This window comes from Sinohyriopsis cumingii, chromosome 7, assembly GCF_028554795.1.
Source record: "Sinohyriopsis cumingii isolate HCF-2022 chromosome 7, ASM2855479v2, whole genome shotgun sequence".
Taxonomy (NCBI): Eukaryota; Metazoa; Mollusca; class Bivalvia; order Unionida; family Unionidae; genus Sinohyriopsis; species Sinohyriopsis cumingii.
The window spans coordinates 47,674,724-47,697,598 of NC_142967.1; the positions used below are offsets into that span (position 1 = coordinate 47,674,724).

General features: G+C 35.2%; 1 protein-coding gene across 2 annotated transcripts in view; it reads right to left on the reverse strand.

Annotated features, from left to right (window-relative positions):
- Positions 1 to 22,875, reverse strand: part of LOC149795157 (uncharacterized) — a 106,569-nt gene that overhangs the window by 36,242 nt on the left and 47,452 nt on the right. For both annotated transcript variants that reach the window (XM_089964884.1, XM_089964885.1), the window contains exons 6-10: positions 15,621 to 15,745; positions 14,717 to 15,002; positions 8,423 to 8,478; positions 6,663 to 6,736; positions 5,892 to 6,141 (exon numbers count right to left, since the gene is read on the reverse strand). In XM_089964884.1, the coding sequence (XP_089821010.1) occupies positions 5,892 to 6,141; positions 6,663 to 6,736; positions 8,423 to 8,478; positions 14,717 to 15,002; positions 15,621 to 15,745 (791 nt within the window). The remainder of the gene's footprint in view (positions 1 to 5,891; positions 6,142 to 6,662; positions 6,737 to 8,422; positions 8,479 to 14,716; positions 15,003 to 15,620; positions 15,746 to 22,875) is intronic.

Sequence of the window (22,875 nt, forward strand, 5' to 3'; positions counted from 1 at the left end):
CATATCTGTAGTAATGTTGAGTCCTTCAACAACTCTCAGTGGTTTTAAGCCTTTTTCGAACATGCTGACTGGACACATTGTAAGATAATGTTCGAGTAACAGAAATACCATGGGATAACCAGAGACCAATAAAATAAAATACTCAAGTTATCTCCCCTGCAGGGATGCTGCCAGGATTTCAGTTTTGTGTGTGCATGATCTCCAATGAGGAAGTGGTGGCAGGAGGAATAGCCATTGTTAAATATCTCCCTAACACTTAAATATCTGTCACTCTTTCTTACTGTTCCACTCTGTTAAGGCTCTAATGAAATCAAAATACTCAGATGTCTTCTCTAGTTGTATAGCGATTATTATTGTCATGTCATTGGGCATGGTCATGTGGTTGTGGTGGGGTCTTGGTTGGGATGGCAGAAGGACCATAGGCTTACTCCATATTTGACAGCTAACAACGAGGTTGTCAAAAGAATTAAAATATTTCTAACTATTCAGTTGGACTCGGATTATATACTTGATTCATAGTCAATGAACAGGTTCTAAAACTGATGCATTTATTTTGGAGCCATGTTCCTCCATCACATTCAAGATTTGAATATATCAAAGGTGAAATTAGTACAGTTGCATCCTAAAATTACTATCATGGCTTCTTCAAATGTTATTTAATGTGAGACTTTAATGCCAGAACTCAAAGCTTCAGTGATTTATGGGTTAAAAAATTAATTTCTTCTCAAACAACTCAATCTGGTGCAGATTACATTGTTTTTTAATGGTACTGTGAGAATGCCTGATGTGTAAAAATTGCACAAAAAATGAACAACATCAGATCAGAAAATTAATACCACTGGGAAAATACTGATAGGTATATACAGAAATAATGATATTATTATTTAAATGGAATATGTGGTGACAATACGAGCGCTGGTTCTACAACTTTGCAAAATACATCTTGTACAACTATTCCGTTTTTTCTAACAATGTAATATAGCAATAATTTCCACACACATAAAGTTGACTAACTTTTTACTTTATTCCCTTGCTAATTAATAGTTTTAGATTTTACAACAAAACTAAGCACATTTTACTGTTTGACAATAATACTTGATTACAAATATTTAGAATGCAAGAAAATAGAAGTTACAATTTTATTAAAAGTACTGGTACCAGTAAAACTAAAGGAGATGGTAAAAAAAAGAATCAGGATGGACTGATTAGTAGTGTAGTAAAGAATCCTTATATAAGAATGACATCAAGTATTTTTTCATCAATTTCATCAACAGTTAATGACGCTGCTTCATAACGATAATAGTAATCCAATTTGTAATACAAATACCAAATAATGGCTTGGAACTAAGTGCCAAAAGGTCTGCAGAAAATATCACCATGATCAAAATATACATCGGAAGAACCAAACACAAGCAGGACAAATTTTATCCATCTTGCTTTGAGTTTACACAGATCAGCCAATCTCTTATGTTTAATGTCATTTAGTTTTTGCACATAGAGAGCATGTACTTCATTTGGTAAAACATCTGCATGATATGAAAGTTTGTCTCATTATTCTTTTGTTGCCATAGTGGTTCTGCCAACTAGAGATCTACACACATGTAATTATGTTGTATGGGGATTCTGATGTTCCCTATGAGCATTAATCTGTTAATTGTTTCTGAATTTAATATGATCCTCCTCCTCTGTGCATGAATATTATTCTGTACTGAGAACTCCTTCCATTGCCTGCTGTCTGAAATGCATATGCATAACTAGCTAGAACAAGTTACTGTTCTTTATGGTTGTGCAATTTTAAACATCTCACAGTTATGGCCCCATTGGTATTCTCTCTTGGATATCTCTGTTCCAAAAAAGAAAAGTTTTCCAGAGGTCTCACTAGGATTTTAAATAGGAGTCCAGGACTCCCATTTTGGTAAAAATTAGAGTCCCACCAGCAAAAGCTGCAGTCCCCTCCCAGAGAACTATGCAAATTATAAAAACTATTGGTTGCCATTGAGTTTAATTTCTACATTCTTTATAACACTGACATAGCTCTTATTTGTCCATCAGAGTCTGAATTTTGTCAATCCAAGGAAGGTCTTAGTCAAAGCACTAAGCTAGGCATCACACACTTTCTTACACTTGGCTACTGTCCCATCAAAACTATCAGTTCTAACAACTTAAGCACTCTCCTGAATCTTGTTACAATCTTCGTCAGCTTCCCGCTGAACCCCAGAATACTCATTCAAGTCTAAGTCTCAACATGTCACGATTCCGAAGTCACGCGCATTGCTTACTCCGCTACTATCGGAAATGAACACAATAATGAAAGCTAAAGTTGTTTATTTAATGCACTGTTATAAATGACCACATGTACATATCTGGGTCTTTTTGCCTCTGAATTCAAGCACTGTAAAAATCAGTAGATTTTCCCACCCAGCTGCCAGCCTTTGATCCTGCCACCCAGCTATTGCAGCATGCTCTTGTGATGTACTCTTATAATTGTGACATGTACGGGGGGGGGGCTTTCAGCCACTAAATTCTGTCCTTGTAAATATCAACACAGCTAACTGATCTGCACATTTTCCCAATAAGCAGGTGGCTGAAAAAGGACTGGCAAATCTTTGAATTTTACCGCCCACCTATTACATGCATACAGAGGACTCTCGCCTAAGTGATTTTCTGCATCCCCAATAAAAAAATTGGCATTCAAATATGCTTGATTAAGCATTTCTGAGACCTCTTAGTTTTCACTAACATGAACTCAGCCGAAGATTCACTTCCTTGAATCAGTGCTTTGCTGCCTCATATGCCAGATTTTTTCTCTTCCATAATGCTGTATTAGGGTTTTAAGTCCAACATTCCCATAGTCTGCTTGTTCAGACATGGCCATGAATAAATATAACTGGCATATTGTCCGACACATATTTCGGACTCACACTCAACATCCATTTTGGCCTCAAAATCACACACTGGTACTTCCAGTGACATTCTCCCAATGTACAACAGACCAATATACATGAAATACATTGTCATCATAGCTATCGCCAGCCAGTATTTGCCGACTGAAGACAAACCCTGTTGTAATTCAGCCATTTCGGTTTTCTGTATGGCCCTTATTCGAAACACGCATTTGTAAAACTTCCATGATGAAAATAAGGTTAAAACTACCAAAAATGCTTGTTCCTGTTCCTTTACGCACATTTGTGCATCAGGGATGCACGCTAGAGAAAACTGACGCACACATTTTGTTGCCGTGCATTTTTTTGATGCAAAGGATTTACATAATGCAATCAGGATTTATTTAATATCCAATGCATTGGACGAGGGGTGGCATCGTGTATACTTTGAGCATTGACTGGTTCCCCGCTTTGTTTACTCCCTGTGCTGCGCTCCTCTATTCGTATAGCAGAGTGCAATGCAGGGAACATAAGAAATAAGGAACCAGACTAGCATAGGCAATGTTATGACAGAGTAGCTTCCCCTAATCTTGCGAGCCCTCATGCGATTTCCATCGAGCTCAGTAAGATGTCATCTTGATGTTTAACCTCAATGCTCATTGCATTAGAAAATAATCTCCAGATTAAAACGTCGTGCACTAAGAATCATCAGCGAAGAAAGTGAAAGAAGCGGAACACAAAAGAGTAACTGTGGATCTAACTTTAATGAAAAATGGAGAAAATAATTCCCTTGACTGGAATACGGCACATCTATTAGGATTCCCAGTGTGACTTGTGATCGCGTGATTGCGAAGACAGCAAAAGTGAACGATCTTTTTGTGGCAGGGTTTAAGAATTTTAAAAAATCTGCCCTCATTCGCCACAAGATATCTGGAAAAAACATTATAACCCAAGACACTCTTTCACAACAAAGAAATCAGTAAAGTTGCCGAGACAAATGCGTTTATTTAGATTACACAGTCAGGGGGTCATTGCAGATTTTTTTTGTTTTTAACTTTGCTGCAATAAAAGATTGTAAAGTTCAAGTGTAACTTATTAGAAACAAGAATCATTAGCCTCCTTGATTTTTGGGTAAATTAGTTCTAGGATGAAGTACAATGAAATCGATGATAGTACACATTTTATTACAGGCAGTAAATTAACTGCGATTTGGTTAAACAGATTTATTAGGCTTTTTGTATTGGCTTGTATGTAATGTGTTGGTCTTTAATATTGTTTCAAAACAATTATAAGGAGAGTACGACTTTAAAAGAAAAATGAACTAATAAAATTATTCTTTGAATGGACAATGCATTTGTTTGTTAGTTTATTTGTATGTTTAGAGAGAGAGAGAGTATGTTGTGCAAGTTGCAGTATCCTATTTCAAGCTGAAAAAGTATGAGTCAGATGAAAATTTGTCAGTACATTTTTGACCCCCACATTTTTTATTTGACCCCCAGTTCTGACATCAAGGTTTTTTTTTCACCCTCAGTTTTACACTGCTCCAGGGCCAAATGAACCAATCAAATTTAGTTTAACAGCCATTAATGTCGAACTGAAGTATCCAGCTATCTGGATGTCACATCAAGTGCTGCGAGACCGCTACTGGCAGCACGAATTACGTCGCAATATGCACGTTTAAAGTTAAAAGTTTAATAAAAATTGCATACTGCGCAAAGCACATATTTTATATCCATGACATTGACGTAATTTGCAGAACGCATATCACCGCTTTAAAAGTGTGCAAATTTGTACAAATTATGTGCACTCGCGTGTACTGGCATCATTTTCTGACCCAATGGCAATGTTTTATTCACATTAGACCACTAGGAGGGGGTTAGATGCGATTTAAAATATATATTCTTTTTTTATTCTGACAGCCCCACCAGTGATTTCTCATTTTGTTAACAACCCACAACAGACGTGATTTTCCTAACCAACCTTCCACTGTCAGAATCCAAATATTTTGAAACACAACCTCCTATAAAAAAAATTTTGAAGTGCCATCCCTGGGGTGGATATATGTTTTACTGGAACAGCCCTAAAGATAGCTACCTAAATTTATTTTTATATCAAGTTTCTGTCAGTAATTATGAAAAATAAGATTTTCTCAAAACTGTTTGACTCAAATTTGTTTATAAAAATACAAGAAATGTATTTAATTATTCACAGAAAGAAAATCAAGAAATAAATACATCATGCAAGATACTGTATGTACTGTGAGCCATGAAATGGTTTTTACAGTAGTGTGACATAATGAATCATTATACTGCCATATATGCTCAGTTACAAGTCAAACCCAACTGCAAACTGCACTGACTCAGATCTACCATCACATATTGCACTGGCAGATTTGGGTCTATGCAGCAGGTTCAGTAGAACAAACAGCATAGATCCTGATCTACTCATACATTATGCAATGTCAGATCTGAGTCTATGTTATTTGCAGTTGTACTCAACTTACAAGAAAATATATATGCTAACACATAATCAAAACTGAAAATTTGTGAATTACAGAATTGTCATAAGCATAACATTCTGCAAAAGAACAAAAAAAAACAACAAATAAAATAAAATTCATCTTTAACCCTAAGTGGGGCCCCGTGTGGTCTAAAGTGTTCTCCATTATGGATCACTGCCATCTCACCTCTGTCTGTGTGGGTTCGAGTCTAGGATTTGGGCAATGAATGTGTGTACGTGAGAAAGCTTGCCAGTAGCTTCTCATAGGTCGGTGGTTTTTCCCGGGTTCTTCCTCCACCATTAATACTGGCCGCCATGCATAGCCTATTGTGTGCTGAAAAATGGCGTTAAACCCACAACAACAACAACAACAACTTTAACCCCAAGTAAACTGTGATTTAGTTCTACAAAGTACTTAAGAAGGACCAAATTGCCAAAACTTAATATTTCTGATGCAAAGACATAGCAAAATTATATTACACTTAAATATAATGATTATCAGTGTATTACCATTTGAGAGAACAGAAAGGTCAGGATGAATGGCTGAGGCATCAATATCATGGTCTGGAAGGGAGCAATCAGAAGCTGGAGTAGAAGCATTTGCCATCTGAGAGACCATTGTTAAAGTCTCAGGTGTTCTAGGCCTTTCCTTTTCATCTGATGTAGCACTTGCAATAGGTGGTTGATTTCTTTGTGCAACTTTACGTGTAGTCTTGGGATTCTCAAGGTTTTTGCTGCTTTTGGTCACTCTGATAGAGGTCTATAGTGAATTGTAAAACGTATAATGGTTAAACAGATATAGGATAAAAAAATTATTTTCAAGCATTGAGAAACTAACTTCCCAACTAATTAATACATTTGATGCAAGGCTATAAAGAATGATAAAAAGATGAAATTCTTCTAAAGGTAATGAGAGTTTTGTTATAAACTAACGTTTCTGTTTGTATGCAGGTGGTGAACTTTATAATTAACAATGAAAACAGGTAAAATAATGGATTGTTGTTCAAAGTCGGCTGGGACAATGCTGCTTTACAAAAGAATTTCAAATATTTGAGACATGAACTTTCTTTTTTTCATCTTCTAGTCAGTACCTAAAATTAAAAACAATTTTTTTATCTCAATTAAGAACAGTTATTAATTTATTTGTTTTGAATGCAAATAAAAATGGTGCAATTCTCAATTTATTTAACCCATCAAGCTTTGTCAATTTTAACAAAATCTGAAGTGTTGTTTTATCTAATCAAATATAAAGGCCTGCTTAAGATTTGCTGCATGTATTACCTGATCCAGGTTAAGGGATGACGTCTTTGCTTTTGACTCTACAGCCTGCATGTAACGAGATGGTACCACTCTACCTGAAACATACAATCTGGATAGTAGATCATAGTTACTCGCCTTCTGGCATACAAGCCCATCTCTAAAGAGGTATAAAAGTAACTATTACTAATAAAAGTGGCAAAAAGCATAATCTGTGCATAAAAGTGTAATCTATAATTACAGCCAACTGTATGAAAAATGTACACATGGTATTGCTGGTAACCTGGATCTGTAGCTGGTTAAAATTCTTGTCACAAACGGTTGAAATCCATGTAGGTTAGTGCCAGAATACAAACACAAAATATGTTGATTGACAAATTATGTATATACAACACTCACTTTAACGAATCTACATGTCTAACTTTCCCTGAATGATCGTAAAGTCCAAAAAATTCTGCAATGAGCATGATGATGTTCTCAATCTGAGTGTTGTATTACATCACTCTCATATTCGGTTTTGAGTTTGTAAAGCACTATTGATTTGTCTTTTTCATGATCAGACATGTTTTGAAGTTTGGAAAGATCCCTCTCCTATGATATTTTTCAATCAAATAACATCCAAGTATCAAACTGACAAAGCCTGTTTCGCTTGATGTCAGGCACCAATTTGTTGTTGTTGGGTTTTAATGCCATTTTTCAGCACATGATTGGCTATACATGGCAGCCAGTATTAATGGTGGAGGAAGAACCTGGGAAAACCCTGGAAAGAACCACCGACCCATGAGAAGCTACCGGCAAGCTTTCTCACATACCCACACTGGCTGAATTCAAGACTCGAACCAGTGAAGACAGAGGTGAGATGGCAGTGATCCGTAACGGAGAGCGCTTTAGACCACTCAGGGCCCCGCACCAATTTTTAAAATGTATAGATACTTAAATATATATATAAAATATAATGAATCTGTGGGACAAGTTTTCAAAAAAAGCATAATCCATATTCAGGAGAAGCATAAAACATAATTAGGTGAAAAAGCATAATGGCTGGCATGTATGTTTTGGTGCAAAAAAAACCCAAACAAACAAGAAAAATATTTATCCAAAAATGCACTCACTTTGCAAAATCAGTGGCAATACACAAACAGCTCTTTCAATAAGAGCCCATGTAGGTCATTTTTAATCAGTTCTGTAAAGGAGGTTACAACAACACACATCTTCATACCAAGAACTACCCTCAGAACAACAGGTATTGAAACAGGAGTTATTGGTCTAACAATGAAGACAAAAGAGAGTTGAAGAATGGACCAAGTCCTACTTATGTATAAATGTAATATTTGGATTAATATTCACCTTTCCAAACTGTCTTCTATTAAAGAAAAATCTGCCTATCAGATACTTTTATATATATAAAAAAATTATAGGCGATATTTATTCAAATCAGAATTAATTTCAATAAATTTTAAAGGTTACATTTTCTTGTATTTCTAAAGTTTTACAAATGATGTTTCTTCTTAAAAAGTATTCTGATGCTTTGTTTTAAATTCAGGATTTAAAACCAATAATTAAAAATTTAAAAAATAATTTTTTTTTATTAATGGCATCTTTTGCACTGTTGATGACTTTCAAATTATGGCAAGAAAAATACTTTCGGTGTCTTATGATGTGCAAAGTGAAACAACGATCTGTAATAAAATAAGACACCAAATACTTCTCACAAACATGTAATTGCGAGATAAAAAACAACAGAATTGTATTACCTTGTAACTAAATCTTTTTTTAATCTGTACCTTTTTTTGTCCTTGCCATATCTGGCGCTTTTGCTGGTGGTACATTTTTTGTACTTCTGAAGAAAACAAAACAGAAGTAGCAGTTATACTTCACTGTGATGACATTTAATTGACTGACATTACACTCAGGCTATTTATTTGCCTATTTAAATTTTCAAGAAATTTACTAGTCCTACCAAATCTTTACTAGTCTTGTTCACAAAACAATGTCACACAGCTTTTATGTACGTTTACCGATTCAATTTTAAAGTTCGAACAACCCGCAACAAAACTGGATGTTTTCTGTTTGTCTGTTTTTGCGAATTGCGTACACCAGTTACACCACATAATATTCCTTTCCTCGTCATAATTCAGCTATTCCCTGTCTTTTGTCCATTTCTTCTGAAATTTTCCATTACGCTTTACCCTATCATAAGAATTATTCCTCGTCATTCTCATTCAACTTTTGCTCTTTTTTCCAGTGGCTGAACACCTATGAAATGCCACATTTTGCCTGTCTTATAAGGAGAGAATTGTGCCTTGTTTTGAAATACGAGATGTAATAATATAGCTGACGTGAATTATTTAAGCAAGAAAAGGAATGGCACAGTGTCCTTTATATAAGAAAGTCAGAGCAAGAAACTCATTTCAAAACACGTGTCTTTGCCCCTCCCACAATTAAATGGCCTCTCCCTAACAAAGACTTAACTTCAGCAGATGTTGTGCATGATCAAAGCAGTGGCTATTGTAAATACTGTTAGCATCAGAAGACAGTGTTAGTTTCAGCTTGGAAAAGGTGTGTTCCCATCAAACGAAGCCATCCGACACTCGGCGAGTTGTATTTAACAGCTCCAATTACGGTATCATAAGTCGTAAGTTTAGTAATTGTTCCTAATTAATTGAACCTCAGTGTATTGTTGAAATTAATAATAAGGCGGAAAATTTTCAAATCTTAGATGCCCATGCTCAGAAATTTTAATTCCCAACAAATATACAGCAATCTGCTTGGATATCTCCATGTGTATTCAATTATTTGTTCATTCTTGTAAGGGAAAAATATAAAAACTATTCTTATCATCATAGAAAAAGTAGATGAATGGAAAGGATGTGTCAATAATGTAATCGTAATAAATTGATCTAATTCTTATAATTATTTCAATGGAAATGTAAAATATGTAGTTTCCTGTTTGTGACTGTTGGAGCATTTGGGTAGCGAGCAAAAACAAAGAACCTTAAACAAAAAAACGTGCAAACTAATTTCTTTGAATAGTTTTTGCCGTGTTCTTTTGTGTGGTGTACTGCTTTGTAGTTTGCTAGAGAGGTAGAGTAAATAAAGTATGAAACATCATTTTTTCATTTAATTCGTTATCAGATTAATTAGGATCAATTACCAAACTTTCATTGCTAATGACAGGACCATACTTTGCGTTAAGTGAAATGTACAAAATCAGATGGATTCTTGTTATAGAAATGCACCTTTCCGAGGCAGAAATTGACTTCATCTTCTCATGCTAATATTTTATAACTGTTTTTACAATGGCCACTGCTTTGATTCTATAGAATATCTGCTAAGTCAAGTCTTTATTAGGGAATGGCATAAACAAACGCTGACTATCGATAACTGAAACTTACTAGCCCCTCGGACTATTAACATTATGAAAGTTACTAGTCCGACAGGAAATCTGCTAGCCTCGGGCTAGTGGACTACCGCTTGAGCCCTGATATCCTCTGCCCAAGTCTTTTTAAATAAATTACAAAACATATTATGTCTCTCAAGATTAATATCTAATCAATAATAAGGATAATTAAAATATTCACACATTTTGTGCAAATTTCTTCTGTGCGAAGCCCACATGGTAACACCTGAACTTTTTGAAACTGGCTCTGAGTTTCAAAAACCATCATGAATATTGTATTAGTTTCTTGTTTTTCTTTCTTTTTTAAAATTGCAAATCAGAAACTAATTTTAATATTTTTTTAAGGATCTTTACTGACTGATATAGCTAATCGCATTAAGTGGATCAATGTAAAAACTTTGCTTTTAAATGTAACTTGTAACAAGTGTACAACGATGATGAATGTGTTGTTCTGGAACCTAACATACAGGTTTTTTTTTAACACATTAACCCCTGGAGGTTTTTGTCATTTTCACCTGAAAATCGAGTAGGAAACACATTTTAAAAGCTATTTCTGAACAGATCTGAAAACACCAAATCCCAGGTGATCTTTCAATAACATACTGCCTAGTTGTGTTAGAAACATCGTTTTTCATTGGCTATTTGACTCGTGCATGAGCAGAAGGGTAAAAGTTGGAGTTCTTTTTTTTGTATTTATTTTTTGTGCTAAATGAAGCCATTATTTTTGTATCGAGACCACTGTTTATTTCAAATGCCCATCTTATCCACTTTTTGCTAAGGCTCATCTGTCTGTTTGCAGTTCATGTCAGTTTGCCTTAGAGCTGAGACCAAAAAGTCTAAAATCCGGACACAAAATCGGATTCCGACCATGGACGAATTATGCGTAGAAAATGTCGTGTCCAAAAAATGAGGTTTTTTTATCTGTATTTTGTAGTGCAACTAGATATACCAGATTATTTGGTATCATTGTAGAGCTACATATGTCTACCTTTCTAAAATACCACCCACTTAGTGTATCATGCACGACCAAGATGCTACAGAGCATGGCAGTAGGCTACTACCTTCTGCCCTGTTAAGTCGTCGCTAGGGGTTAATGTATTAAATGTAGTTGAAATAGGAGAAATAACCAAGTTAGGAACATCATAAAAGATTTATAATTCTAACTTAATGCTGAACACAATTAAAGAGTAATAAATACTTTGTCCCTAAAGCTTAATTTTCTTTTAAAATGAAGTCTTGAGAATATTCAGCTAGATCATTTCAAAACATCAAATGGTTTTTAAATTTCTAGTACCAGTAGCCATATGTAAAAGTCTAATGGCATCATATGTATAAATCTGAAAGACTACTGAGCTTGGATGGTGTCAAATTTAGTGACTTCTGTTGAGTATTTTTTTTGTTAAAGAGAAACAACATTAACACTATTTCCATTTTTAGTAACAGCACCCATATATGATTTGGATCAGCATCATTTGTATAACTGTGAAAGCTCTTTATGCTACAATGCTTCATGTCAAATGTTGTAATTTTAGTAACAACAGTCATATCTGAAGATGAACCAGCATTATTTGTATAGATACTGAAGTCTATAATGCAAAGATGCTTTCTGTCAAATTTGGTAAAATTCTGATGAGTTTTTTTAGAAGTTGTTTAAGATTTGTGTATTTTTAGTAACAGCAGCCATATGAATATGATGGTCTATGTCAAAATTTATCTATTCTGTTAAATTGTTTTGAAGAAAAAGTCCTTTAAACATATTTCTATATTTAGCAACAGCAGTCATATTTGAAAGTGATTCAGCACCATTTGCAAAATTTGAAAGCCTAACATGCCAGGATTTTTCTTTCAAATTTGCTCAAATTCTGCTAAGTGTGTTTTTTTTATTTTTAACGTAGCTTTAACAATTTTTCAGTCATATCGCAACAATGTCTGCAATGTGTCAGTTTATAGTGATGTCTAGCACTGGGGCATCATGCCACAGACATGTAGCATGATGTCCCACCCAGTCACATTATCCTGACACTAGGCCGACCAGTCCTAACACTAACCTCTTAATGCTGAGTGACAAGTGAGGCAGCTGTTAGTACCATTTTTGTAAGTCTTTGGTATGACTCAGCAGGGGATCGAACCCACGACCTCCCGCATCCGAGGCGGACACTCTAACCACTAGGCCACCAGAGTGGTCAAATTCTGCTAAGAGTGTTTGAGAGGAAGTTGTGTAGAAATTTTTATAATTTTAGGAAAGGTGGCCATATTTGATGGTAAACTGGTATCTTTTGTATAAAGCTGCAAGCCTTTAACCCATTACCTCATAAAGTGTATGGCTTTTTAGCCCTCCAATACACATGAAGCAAAGTTACCCAGTGCAGTGCACTATAAACAGAACACCTGTTGACTCCATACACATAGGCCTGCCTGTTAACTGTTAAACAGTATTGTGTGTATTATGTTTAACAGCAATTTTAACCATTTTATATTTTTGGTACACAACTATTATGTATGGAAAAATTTATGAGTGAAGTCTAATCGTTATAGTTGTGTAATTACTTTTCATGTAAGAATTTTTTTATGTGCTTTAAAATCTTGAGAGAACTTGTTCACCGTCAAGTCATTGAAGCCACGTGACCAACCATAGCTGCCATCTCATACTCGAAATTTACAAGTCCTTCGTCTGTGTCTCCATCACTAAATCATCTATTGTTGTCGCTGTTGTGGTGGGGTTTAACGCCATTTTTCAGCACATGATAGGCTATGCATGGCGGCCAGTATTAATGGTGGAAAAAGAACCTGGGAAAACCCCGGGAAGAACCATCGACCCATGAGAAGCTACTGGCAAGCTTTCTCACATACCCACATTATCCGAATCCGACACTTGAACCCACGCAGACAGAGGTGAGGTGGCAGTGATCCATATCAGAGAGCGCTTTTGACGACTCGGGGCCCCCTAAGTCATCTGAATTTGATAATTTATAAAAACTAATTGCTACCTACATCAATATCAGAGCTTTTACCTAAGTTATTGAAGCTTTCATAGTTGTGATTCTAATCGTCAAAAGTAATTAACGAAATCCGCGACCTCCATTTTGGAGAGTGGAGAATACGACCCGGTTACTTTAAATAGCAGATTTCGACCAGAACATAAATAGCGACCACATGATCTGACGTAATGGTCATTCACAGCAATGAATGAGGAATCTAATAGGGGTTTTCCCCAAAGGTGGCGCAACAAAAAGCCTCTAAAAATGGCCGATGTTTACAGCAGGCGTCAAAAGGCGCGTCCATGTGAATAGAGTAAAGGCATCAAAAAGCGCTTCCATGTGAATGGAGTAGAGGCATCTAAAGCCGCTTCAATGCAAATGGTGTAGAGGCATCCAAAGGCGCTTGCATGAGGTAAAGGGTTAATGGCAAATTTTTATGTCAAATTTGGTCAAATTCTGTTAAGCAGTCTTTGAAAAAGAACCTGAAAAAATTTCTGTTTTTGCAATATTGGTTATATCTGAAGATAAGCTTAAAATTTCTGTTTTTGCAATATTGGTTATATTTGAAGATAAGCTTCATTTGTACTAACCTCAAAATCTCAATGTGAGGATGCTTACTGCCAAATTTGGTTAAATTCTGTTCAGCAGTTTTTAACAAGTCATCTAAAGGTATTCTGCCTTTGGTAACAGTGGTCATATTTGGAAATGTATCAGCATCAGTATGAGTAAATTTTAAAGAACTTGATGCCATAATGCAGGGGTCAGCAACCTATTTTACATAGCATGCCACTTTTCCCCTGATTAATTACAAAATGAACAAGTGCAAGCCACCAGTAAAATTATAAAATACTTAGGAACAAAAATAGCAAACAAACAGCATTAAATATTCCAAAATTATCTGGTTAGAATTTTATTTAATAAAAAGGTATGGGAAGGGCTGATTTTGGCCAACTCTGAAATTTCAACCAAATTTTCATGTGAAGTAAAGATGTATGCAGAGTGGCAGTTTACAGTGATGTCTAGCACTGAGGCATCATGCCCAAGACATGCAGCATGATGTCCCACCCGGTCACATTATCCTGATATCAGGCTGACCAGTCCTAACATTAACCTCTTAATGCTGAGTGCCTAGCAAGGTAAGAGACTCATCCCCTTCAGCCCAATATGCAGTCAAGGAGTAACAGAACATGCGCACATATGACAGTTACCAAGGACCTCTTATAACAGGTAGGGTATATCTCAGGATGTGAGTGAATAAATAGAGGTAAGTAGATTCAAACATTCATTATGCCAGCATGGTACAAATAGTCAGATAGAGGTGGATAAAGGGATTAAAAAAAGAAAATTAGTGCTTGTCTTGAAATTGGAAAAATGCACTTGTCCCTGATTAGCATCTTAGAAAGTCTTACTTGTCTGGCTTAAAAAAGAAATGGTCTGTGACATTGGGCTATGGGATTTGAATTAGATAAAGTACTGCATCCTCACCCCAATTTTTTGTGCAGTTTGAAATTTGGTCTTGATAGCATACCAGTACAGTATCATTTCTTCTCACAGCTATGTTGATTCAAAATTCAAAGAGGTGAAAAATGTGGAGTTCTTTATAAAAATTGCTGACATTTTCTGATACAAATTTCTTTCTAAAGAAATTAACATGAATATATAATAAATGCCATTGCCTCTCTGCAAGTTTTAAAAGTTACCTTGGAACAGGTGTAATCTTCTTGCTTTTAGATTTTGAGGTAACATATTCATCTAAAGGGAACGCATTACTGTCTACACTGAAGACAGAGTCTGTGTCAGCATCCCTGACCTTTGATCTCTCGGTGACCTCTCTCCTGGGTACATCTGGCAAGCCAAAGAGTACAGAGACCTCATCAAAATTTGGTTGTGGTATATGCATGTCCTGAATATCACCATCTTCCTCTCCACTGGATGGAGGGGACATAGGAATTGACTGTACGGCTGTGTACGGGTCTATCTCACCACCTAGTAAATATATAGTCTTGAGGTATAAAAAAAATATTTTTTGATAATACTTACCTTATTACTAAGGATCATAGGAATCCTTCCACTACTTCACAAATCCAGCCAAGCAATAAAAAAAAGATGTTAAAATGTTGCCTGCTTTCAGAGACAGAAGTCAACAAGAATGGTCTCTTTCTTGGATACAGAGTTTTGTGTCACACTTGGTCATGATCATGGGTCCCAAAAGTGTTACATATATGCCAAAAATTGAATAAATGTAAACAACTTTTTTATGCAGTGGTTGCATACCTCTGAGTTTATATTTAATGGATGTTTATAAAACTGACCTCAGAGATTCATATTGTGACTTAAATGTGATGAGAAAAACAACACACTGAAAAAGTTACACATATAACTTGGTGGATATAGGCACAAGCAAGTATAATAATACAGAATATTTCATTTCACAGCATTTTAAACTAAATCTTGCTATGAAACTTGTTGAACAAGAAGAAAACTCAAAAGGGATGCCAGATTACTGACCTAATGGAAACATCAAATTAAAAACATAAGCAGTTCATTATCCCAACAGAAGAGTCACAAAAGTCCATTTTGGTTCTTCACAAACTGAATACATACCTTCGATCATCTCTACTTGTGATGCAGGAATTGTTTTCCTTCCAGGTGGAGGTTCCCCCATGAAACTGACTGTCGGTAGTGTATCCACCTCAACCCGCTTAGCCTGACCAGACTGTACCATTTTTCTATTTTAAGTAAACCCAAAATATCATCAACATTATATGTTTCATCTAGGTTAACTTTTTTACAGATGTCTGTAAATGAAGCATACCATAGTAAACTATGGGATTACTGGACTGGTTCAGTTTCAATAGACTTTGTTCCTGAGTTAAATAACTGGCAATCTGAATAACCAGCAGCAGGGTGTGGGGGTGAACAGACCATTTTGTAGAAGCATCCAAATACCGAAATAAGCCTTCCTAAAAAAAGGGATTAATAACTTTAAAAATCAAAATAACTAACTACACTGAGGGTTCTCTCCGAGAGATCCTCAAAGAGTTTCCCTCTTGGGGGTTAGTCCACATTATTTCAAACTGAAAAACTCTTTGCGAGCAAGTACATTACAAAAATGAACCAACTTCAGGTTGCACCCCCCGTGCTGGTATTAATTTATCCAAAAATTGTATCAAGTCCGATTCGATATCTTGTTCTAGGATCATGTAAGTTTATTGTTATAAATCCATGTGGAGTAGCTTGCGCTCGTGAAAAGAAGTTTCTAAATTTATTTATATCCATGTCACCGCCACACCAAGTTTGATGAATATTTTGCAACATATGAATATCGACTCCATTACACACAACTAAAATATTACAGTTGTCTCTGATCACTTTTGGTATTTGTGTGTATCGCTGAGTAACATAAATCACATCAGTGTTTTTATGTCTACGTCGAGAAAAAATCCTAGCTGGATTTGATTGTTTGTCCAGCATCACATCATCATATACGACCAAATTATTAATAAATCCGTCTATGGAATCTACTGATGGTGCTTCATCAATATCGGTTATAAACTCGATAACATCGTTATCTTTGTCCAATAATCTTGCGTTTTCATTAAAATCTTTAAGTACATCATAACACTGTTGATCATCTACAGACGGGGCTACTAAATACAACTTATCCCATTTAAACCATCTCATTGTAAGATTAAGTAACAACTGTGCCTTTCCACTTCCAGATGGTCCTATTATTATCATTCTGATGGAATTCGGTAACGCAGCATGATGCTTGACAGATTCTCGTTTTCTTGTCACTGAGAAATCAATTATATCCATGCTGTATAAAATAATTATGGATTTATATTGTGTGAAATGCAAGACGCGTACCCCGATGGATACACTAACAACTATTACCACAAAAAATAACAGATCAGCGGTTACGGGTAAGTGTACAAAGTGTGGTACAAAGAAATTTAAATTTATTCCTGGTGACAAGTCAAGGACAAAGTCAGTGTTAAAAAAAAAAAAGAAAAAAACGAGGAGGTGATATTGCAGCAAAATTAGGAAAATTACCAGGAACTCCCTGGGCTAAATACCCTGGAGAAAAACATCTACCAAGATATAATTACTGCAGTCCTGGTACTCGACTTGATATCAGGCTTGATAATCAGGATCAACCAAAACCAGGTGAGTATCCAATAAACGCTATTGATAAAGCATGTCATGTTCATGATGTAGCGTATAAAAGTGAAGATCTGCAGCAGCGACATATCACAGATATGAAATTGATTCATGCGCTAAATTCTATAAAAAATAAAAATATAAGAGAATCATTAGCTAATTGGTTAGTAAGATCCGCGATGAAAGGTAAATTAGCGCTAGGTGCTGGTAATTAATTATAATGGAATCGATTTATTATTCTCCAAGAGGATACTGGAGGGGTAAAGCAGCAATTAGTAAACTCGCTAATGCAGTAGCGGTTAAACATTCTACTGCTAAAGTGTGGTTATCCAAACAGGCAATATGGCAAATTTATCTACTGCCACCTAAGCAAATTCGATGTGCACATTTCGATGTTAGTGTTCCTAATGAAGTTCATCAAGCTGATATATTATTTCTACCACATGATACCATTAAAATCCAAAGACATCAAATAACATATAAATACACGCTAACTGTAGTTGATGTTGCAAGTAGATACAAAGATGCAGAACCATTATCAACTAAAACATCATCTGAAGTAGCTGATGCGTTTGAACGAATTTATCAACTAGGTGGTCTATGATGGCCAAAACTATTACAAGTTGATCCTGGCAAAGAATTTCTTGGTCCAGTATCATCGTTGATGAAGCGACATAATGTCAAAATACGAGGACATACTGCAATTCATCGTGATCAGGCAATTGTTGAACGATTTAATCGAACACTTGCTGAGCGGTTATTTGGATATCAATACGCGAAGGAATTTATTCAAGATAAAAGATCTCGTGAATGGGTTGCAAGATTACCAAATGTGATAGCCGCGTTAAATAATGAAATAACTCCAACAACCAACATGAAACCCATTCATGCAATTACAGAAAAACATATACAAATACAACAACGTGATTTTTCAGCGCAGTCAGTATTAGGTAATACCACTGAAAAATATTTATATGAGCCCGGTGAACTTGAAGGTGGTAAAAAAAGAGCAACCAATCCTATTTGGAGTATTACAATGCATAAGATATCTAGCATAGTAAGATCTACTGGTAGACCCACAATCTATAGACTGGATTCAACTGCTCCTCAACGTGGATTTGTACATGAACAATTATAAATAATTCCCGAGGACACTCAATTACCACCACAATCACTTAACTAGCACCCCTACTACAGTTACACTCAAGGCAGGTTAACATCGTGTTTTCGTGTGTATGACCAAGACGGTTATTTTTTCTATCTATGGTAAATTGTCTTGGATTATTAAATGAATATTTCCACAGCATTATACAATTACAACTTGTACAATGATTATTCTGCTGTTATTTCGGTGCGTTGATAAATTCAACATCAAGATCAAAATCGCGTTTATTTTTTTTGTCACTTTGTTTATAACCAGCCAATTTTTTTTATTATATCATTGTCATCGAGGACACCGCCAGTGGTTTCTGTAATGTCCAAGACAATTCTCCGCAGCTGAGATACTATTCTGACTCTGGATACTGCGAGATAACTAAATCTGACCACTCGATATGATCATTGATGATCCAAACAACTGTATCAATAATAGTTAATCCTTGAGATGAGTGAATCGTCATTGCGTACCCTAGCGTCCATGGGGATTTATCAGTGCATACAGCATCTTCAACAACATTGACATCAGCTGTGACAATATCATTTAACACAAGTTTCTGTTTCTCGGTCTGTCCTGGTATATCAATGTCAATATTTTGTCATCGTGAATCTGCTGGTCGATAACATAATGGAACTGGCAACTTTGGAAACTTTTCTTTACGTAACTGAAACAACTCCCGTTGAAGTGTATCACAAACTATCTTTCTACTTGCAACTATCAAATGATTTGGTCTCCACGTTTTTAAACTGTTTTAATTCTGCATCAAGTGCTCTATGATCATCATTTATTTCTTCGTAATAATCTATAAAAATTTTTAACCAATTATGTGGAGATGGTCCAACTACGGGTGGTGGTTGACCATGATCACCGCACATTATTACAGCAGTATTTCTTGTTAATAACCAATCAAGAAATGCTTCTAATGTTTCTGATGATACTGTATATATTTCATCCCAAACGATAATCCTCGGAATATATTTTTCTCCCATTCAATCAGGAGTCCACGTGTCACCCTTCCATCGGAAGAAGCTGTGATAAGTACATGATTGTACTCCTCACTGTTTCATTTCTCGCGAGAGTCTGTGTGTAGGTGTTAGCACAATCATATCTGAGTTCTGAAATAGTTCGATCGCTCGAGTGGTTTTACCAGAACCTCGAAGTCTGTTTAGATAAACCGTTTTATTTCTGGTTATTGGATCGTATACCGATGGCGCAGAAGATAGCTTTAATGTTTGATATTTTTTACAATAAATATCTTTAACTTCAACATCAGCGGATTCAGAATAATCGAGTATATTTTCTTTTTTTATTCTCCATGAACCCCACGATGCACAAGTATCGATATTTAATATTTCTAACAATCCTAAACATTTTTTATTGATATAAAACGAATCCGTAGCAACTCTGACAGCAAACTCAGAAACCTTATTTATCATCAATAATAGATTTATCGAAACGTACGCTAACATTGAAGATCTTAAATGAGTATATTGAGGTGACTCACCGTCCATGTAGCTCACAATTGTACCCCGTTTATTTCCATTTGGCAAGAAAGCTATTTCTCGATTTATAAAAGTGTTTTTATTCGTTGTATCAGCGATTATAAAATCTAACTCAGCATCGTCCATGATCAATCTTGTACAATGTCATTTATGATCATATGATCCTCCTTGGGTGAACTTGCCAATTATTTTTCTACCAAGATCTTTTGCGATTTTATTCTCGTAATCTGTTTTATCAGGATCTTCATCATCGGAATATTTCTTCTGTTGTGGTAAAAAAAACTTCGGTCTGTTTCCATTATGATATAATTGCTTCGCTGATTGTCAGCGATATTCACATATCATACAATCAAGCATATATCGTAACAGTACTATTGGTAACCAGCGTTTTTCTGAAAAATGCCTACCAAACCAAACATAACAAATCATATGGAGATCTTTAGCAAACTCAGTTAAATAAAAATCTGGTAATGGTCCATTTATCGATATTCATGTCATTTCATGTGTCGGATGACCGAATCTCTTGAAGTACACAGAACAATCTCCATATCTGAGAAACCTTCCCAGATAACATGCAACCATATCATCCGAAATAACATCTTTATGATTGTATTTAGTATTCCATAGTCCACCGTGTCCGTATTCGACACAACTCGATATTATATCATTGAGAAAATCAAATCCAGCTGGTTTCCACAAATTTTTCTTTCTAACAAAATGAGCTGCAACTGATGGAACAATAAAACAGTTGCTCAATAGTTTGTCAGTATCATCAGTATATCGCAGAGCAAGATTTTTCATTTTTGTGTGAAGAAAATCTGTTCGATAAATAACGCCATTAGGTCGTACAAACTGATCAAATTTACTTTTTTCTTCGGTACAAATCCTTCCCAATTCATCATCGTTTTCAGAACTTTGAAACAACCATACTGACACAGGATCGGTTTTACTTATTTCGTCAATAAAATCAAACATGTCTCCGCAATAGCATTTAACAGTTCGATTTCGTGGAAACACTGTTACTGCGCTAGTCCATGCGTGCGCATTATGATCGATAATTTCAATCGAAGCTCCTTTTGATTTATATTTTGATTCATACAAAATCTCTCCTGTTATTGTCTCTATGGTTATTGGGAATTTTAATTTTTTTCCTAACTCAGCGACATCCGTTATAAACGCCCCGGTATCTTTAACCATTTAACCATTTCTCCCCACTCGTTTATTATTTTATGTCTTTTATCCGTTAAACCGTTTCCAGGAGTCGAAACGGTAAAATGTTCTGTTACTCGTTCAGCTACACAGTTTATTTTTGAAAATTTCATCGACTTCAGATTAACAACGCTGGGTTTTTCATTTATCGGATAGATTCCATAAATAACTGCTGTTACAGGATACGCTCAGTCATAATACGGTTTGTCAATACCAGTCAATATACCTGGTTTGGAATCTTTACTTAGTATGACAGTTTTTTTATCAGCATGAACAGGATCATATTTGTCATGGATAATCCAATCATCTGTTTCTGTTAGCACGACAAATTTTATTCTGAAAAGATATTTGTGATTATCAAGATAGTTAATGATAGTTGTCACTCGTTTGTCATTCATCATAGCGTCAATGATATCTTTGTTGCATATAATCTTGAACGTTGACCAGACATGAGATGTGCCATCTGCGTGAAATTCTTGAATTTTATTAATCAAACTTTTATTTTTTTTGATCAACCAGATCTCGCATCGGTAGGTCAGGATATATTCTGTCGAGATTAAATTTATCTGCTTTCCAGGGCTTGATTCTGAATAATCTATCGAATTCGTTCATATTATATTTGAAACAAATATTTAAATTAAAATATTATACATACAATGTCTCAAGTGAGAGAGAAATGCAAATGGCTCATGGTGGGTTCATCGACTCCTTGTAATAAATCCTGTAAAAAGGAATTCTGCAGACAACACTTGCAGTGCATTCGTGGTGGAAGCTTAGGACCAATACCGTGTCTGCGATGTGGTGTTGGAGTTTGAGGTAAAACACAGTTGTTTGCGCAGTGTGGTGGAAAAAAATATCGCGAGCTTAAAAGATACTATGATAAAAAAATAATAACAGTAACAACACTATAAAATCTGTGGAGGATTATCTAAGTTTTCAGGCAAATTATGATTTAAATGATATTATATAAATGAACCAGGAGTTTGTAAAGCATCCTATAATAACAAACTAAGAAGAAAATCATAATGGTATAATTAGGCACTATCGATTGAAAAAAAAAGGATGGTACTGTTAATAATACCAGTTATCTCGTGTTTAGTGTTGGGAAGAAAAGATATTACTGTCACCGATTCGCATATGAGTGTTTCTTTTGGGTGATCAAAGACAGTCTTGTGATTGATCACATCAACAGTGTGAAAACCAATAATAATTTATCCAATTTTCAGGCTATTACACAAAGTGAGAATTCTACACGAGGAGGGACTGGTAAGTAAACAAAGATTCCTAGAGCGATTAAATTCTTCAATACAGAGACTGGTGAAAAAATGATTTTTCAATCGATATATGCAGCTGGTAAATATTTTGTTATTCATCCGTATTCAGCACAAACTGTTGCTGAAAATATATACAAATCCGCTTTCTCTAAAAAATATAAACAAAAAAATTGTTTTCTATTATTGTTAGGGAGATAAACTCTCATCTTTAGCAAGTAATTACCTCGAATTATATTTATTAACTATTTTTTTATTTTTTTATTTTTTGGGATCTGCATTCCCATCACATACTACTTATTTTTTTTCGACTTGAGCAAAGGGAGATAATTCTGTAAACATATATTACTCTGTAGATTGTGATTTTTATGGTCATAATAGTTAATTAACCATCTACGTCGTAATTAATATCAATGACGTAACAAATAGAAGGATATTTATGGTTTCTAACTTATAAAATAGAAAAATAAACGTGGTTACATCGTACAATATAGCAAGTTATTTTTAGATCTGTTCAGAACACGCTGTTTTAGTGCAGATATTTTACAATCTATTCA